This window comes from Panicum virgatum, chromosome 9N (assembly GCF_016808335.1).
Source record: "Panicum virgatum strain AP13 chromosome 9N, P.virgatum_v5, whole genome shotgun sequence".
In the NCBI taxonomy this organism is placed as follows: Eukaryota; Viridiplantae; Streptophyta; class Magnoliopsida; order Poales; family Poaceae; genus Panicum; species Panicum virgatum.
The window spans coordinates 19953051-19957262 of record NC_053153.1 but is presented as its reverse complement, the minus strand read 5'-3'; the positions used below and the strand labels follow the sequence as shown (position 1 = coordinate 19957262).

Genomic DNA, 4212 nt, shown 5'->3' with positions numbered 1-4212 from the left:
AAGCTCACTTGATTGATTATTAATCGATGTATTATTTATTAATGGGGCCAAGTCTAACCTTGAATTTTTGTCAAGGCCTATCTGTGTGCACCTCGTTATTTATCAAATGCGGATTTTAAAGATAATTGTCACGGACAGGGACTCTCAGGAGTGGCTGCCAGGTGGGCCAGGTATGGGAACGGCAAAAGCTACAAAAGCATAGGGTCAGGATGGAAACGACATCGAACAACAACAGAACCAACCGACATCGACGCCCTCCACTCCGATCTCGATGCAGCTTCGGCGGCCGCGTCTTGCCGCGCCCGGGGGACCGCCAGCTGCGCTGCGTCGGCGGGGAGACCCGCATCGTGTCCTTCCCATGGACCGCGGCCTCCCTCGCGACCCTTGTCGCCGTGCTCGCCCCGGCCATCTTCGCCCTAGGGCTGCGTCGCCCGTCGCTCAAGTACCAGGTGCCCCAGGACGGCCTCGACTCGCTCATCTCCGTCAGCTCCGACATTGACGTCGACCACATCATGGACAGGCTCGACCACCTCCACGACGAGGCCGCCGCCAGGCCGCTTTGTCTCCGCGTCGTCCTCTTCGCCCTCGTGCTCGATGCCGCCTTCGGCTCCATCCTCCTGGGCACCGCTGCCGATGTCGCCTCCACCGACTGATGCAAGCTGGATGAGTCCCGCACCCGCGACATCGTCGTCGACGCCGTCGCCATGGAGCGCGAGTTCGTCCGCGACGCGTTCCTCGTCGCACTCGTCGGCATGAATGGCGCCCTCATGGGCCAGTACATCGCTTTCGTCGCCGAACACTTGCTCATGGTGCTCGGGGTGCAGAAGATGAGGTCTCCAATGTCTCACCCACAACATGTTCGACGCAATGCCTCAAACGCGACATCACTTCAGCTTTATGCTCAGCAACTTTCTCACTTGGCGTTCACAAGGTTTGCACACTCGAGAGCAGGGCAATCAGGTACATCACCAACGCCATTCTTGAGTACTCAGTGGGTGTTGTTCTATCTTGCCGGGCAACAAAGGTTTCTGATGCCCAGAAGATGTTTGAAGGACTGATTGCTTCTAATCTAGCAAAGCTATATCCATTGCCTACTACTTTTGTTGACAAAGGACCATGGCAATCCATTTTCAATGCTGAGCATGGTAATTCCACGGCATGCAGTCCAAACCAGCATCAATTCAGTCAGACCTTCAGTTTGCAGCACTCATTGGAAGGAAGACATGCAATCAATCCACATGGTTCTCTACATCAATTCCACTGATCCTTTGTTTCACAACATTGCTTGGAAGAATTATTGCTGAATGGTGTGCACTATTCCATGAAGCTGATGAGTCATCCAGTTCAGTGGTCAGCAATCAAATCATGCATTTTGCCATCCTGTATGCAAAACATATGAAGGTATGTGCAGGCATTTCTCCTGAACAAGCACTGGTTGCTCACTGGTTGTGGAGACATTCAGAGAAACTACTGTTGTGGTCAGAAACAATTTCATGCAATGCTCTGAATCTAATTTCTGAAACTTCGACAGCACATATTTATGTTGATGGCATGAGTAGTCCTAGAGCTGATATGTCTTGGACTCAATGTGACTTTAGTTCTATGGAGTCACAAAATTCAGATCAATGTGCCAAAGGGCCTCTAGCTGAATTGGTTAGAGGAACCCGGCGGCACTCCTCAGGTCCTGGGTTCGACTCCCCGTGGGAGCGAAATTCAGGCTGAGGTTAAAAAAAAATCCTCTCGCTGGCCCCGTTGCCAATGCACTGGTGTGGACGGCCCAGGTCGGCCTGAGGACCCTTACATGGCCCAGGCAGGGTTCCCCATGGGCTACGGCCCCCAGTGTCAGGGCGGGGTCAGGGTTCGGGGATTTTCTCGGTCGGGGAAGCCGAGACTTCTTCTAGAAAGTCAATACCGGTGGGGCGGTCTTTCCCCACCCGGCCAAGTTTTTAAAATTCAGATCAATGTGGGTGCGACAAACAAAGATCACGACATTCAGGATCAATATTAGTGACTGAATTGTCCTGTGCTTTGGCATGCGAACTGCAGGAAGGTGGTAAAGGTTTTCATCGGCAATGGTGCAACCACTCAATGGTAGAGATAGTAAGGTCTCTTTGGAGTTGTCAAAGATCAGTGCAGACGTCATCTCCACTAGAGCAAATTATTCGCTGAATAATGCAAGATCGCTCAGCCAAAGACGAAGCACTACTTCAAATTTCAATGGGCGCCCGGTGGTTGCGGCTTGATGGCAAGCCGCATTTCAAGCGGTGGGGAATGTCACGGACAGGGACTCTCAGGAGTGGCTGCCAGGTGGGCCAGGTATGGGAACGGCAAAAGCTACAAAAGCAGAGGGTCAGGATGGAAACGACATCGAACAACAACAGAACCAACCAGTCATCTTCTTCCTCTGTCCAAGAACTTGCCCTGTAGTTTCTTGCTATTCCACCCAAATCCCTGCTATCCCTAGTCTTGATTCCCTCTGATTCGTCCCCAATTTTTATCAATACTCTTGCTATTCTGATTTGGAGGTCTAGGACCATAACAATAATAGTCAAAAAGGTGGAAGTCCTCGTTATGGTTACAAGTGAAGTCTACTTAAATGTGACTTTTTGTATGTCGTTAAGTATTTCCCTCGAGCTTCTTGCAGTATAACCTGCCTATGGGACCGTACTTCATTCTCAAATGTTAACTATTTTGATTTGTCCGATCCTAAGTCAAACTAATTCTAAATTTAATCAAATTTATAGAAAAATATGATAATATTTTAAGTATCAAATAAAACTAATTAGATCCATTATGAAAAATATTTTCATAATTTACTTATTTGGTATGTTAGATATTAATGTTTTTCTCTATAAATTTGATCAAACTTAAACTACTTTAACTTAAGACATAGCAAATAACCTTGATCTACTTTGGCTGGTAGCTCAACTACCCTCTAACTCCGGGCACATTTCCCTTTTTGGTGTAAACATCGGATCAACTTGCTCAATTATTATTCCTCACGTATCGACGAGGTAATTAAACACAGGCAATAGAGAACGAAGCAAACAAAGGAGAAGATACATGCATCAGCATCTCCGCTCGTGATCACGCACGCCACGGTGCCGGCCCGCGCTCTCACTTGCTGGCGGCGTCCTCCTTCTCCTCGGCATCGGCGCCATCATCGGCGGGCTTGTCGCCGTCCTCTTCTTTCTCCTTCTTCTCCACGGCATCGGCGCCATCATCGGCGGGCTTGCCGCCGTCCTCCTCTTTCTCCTTCTTCTCCTCTTCCTCGTCGTCGGCGAAGGCGGCGGCGGGGAACGAGCGGCCGATCCCGACGTTGGACTTGAAGTAGATCCTGTCGCGCTTCTCGCCGTCGAGGCTCATCTCGACGATGGGCACCCAGAGCATGACCTGCTTGCTGCGCACCCCGGTCATGCGCTTCATCCGGGCGTCCTCCACGTACGCGGTGACCTCGGCGTCGTAGCGCACCCGGGTGCCCGTGCCCCGGAAGTAGTGCTCGTAGGGCGCCTTCTGCCGCATCCACACGAACCCCGTCTCCCGCACCCACCCGCACTCCTCCAGCCCGCGCAGCGGCATCACCCCGCCGGGGAACCCCAGCGCCCGGAGCATCTCCTTGGAGTGCGCGAAGCAGGCCTCCGCGCCCGTGATCACCTCCGCGCCCTCGCGCTGGTCCCTGTGGCCGCCGGCCGCCGCGGTCGCCGTCGGCACGGTCGTCAGGGAAGCCATCGCCGCCGCCGCGCGCCCTGATTGGATTCGGAGCTTGAGCTAGCTGACGCTGATCGCCGACTCGCCGTATATGGCTTGGGCTTTGCTTATTGGGCACGTGCTCGAGTGCGTTCTTGTGTGTGATGCAAGCGAGCGTTGCAGAAGGGGTGTTTTATAGGGGCAGGCGGGGAAGAAGTGCAGGAGTGAATAGGTTGTTGGCCGTTGAGCTACTGGTCAATCGGGTAGCTGAGTAGCTGACCATGGAAGCGGTTTCGGTTAGCTCACCAAGCGCAAAACAGCCAGGACGTTTGGCGCCGAACGGGTGCACCTAGAGGCCTAACACATGGGAACTGGAAGTCGCCCATCCGGCCGCGTCTGTCCACTGTCCTCCCTTCACCACCACCAGGACAGGCACGCTCACTGGATTGTTACATGATCGGAAATCTCTCAAAAGGGAAGAGCCGTGCGTGCACGCGTTGCTGTTGCAAGTTTCCCTTTCGAGCT

General features: G+C 52.7%; 1 protein-coding gene across 1 annotated transcript; it reads right to left on the bottom strand.

The window, feature by feature from the left end:
- Positions 1–2956: 2956 nt before the first annotated feature.
- Positions 2957–3867, bottom strand: LOC120688412. Its single transcript, XM_039970728.1, has one exon. It carries the CDS (start codon positions 3727–3729, stop codon positions 3118–3120), a length of 612 nt encoding a protein of 203 aa, XP_039826662.1. The 5' UTR covers positions 3730–3867; the 3' UTR covers positions 2957–3117.
- Positions 3868–4212: the final 345 nt, after the last annotated feature.

Coding starts and splice junctions, on each gene's coding strand:
- LOC120688412 (XM_039970728.1), bottom strand. CDS start 3,729: ATGGCTTCCCTGACGACCGTGCCGACGGCGACCGCGGCGGCCGGCGGC.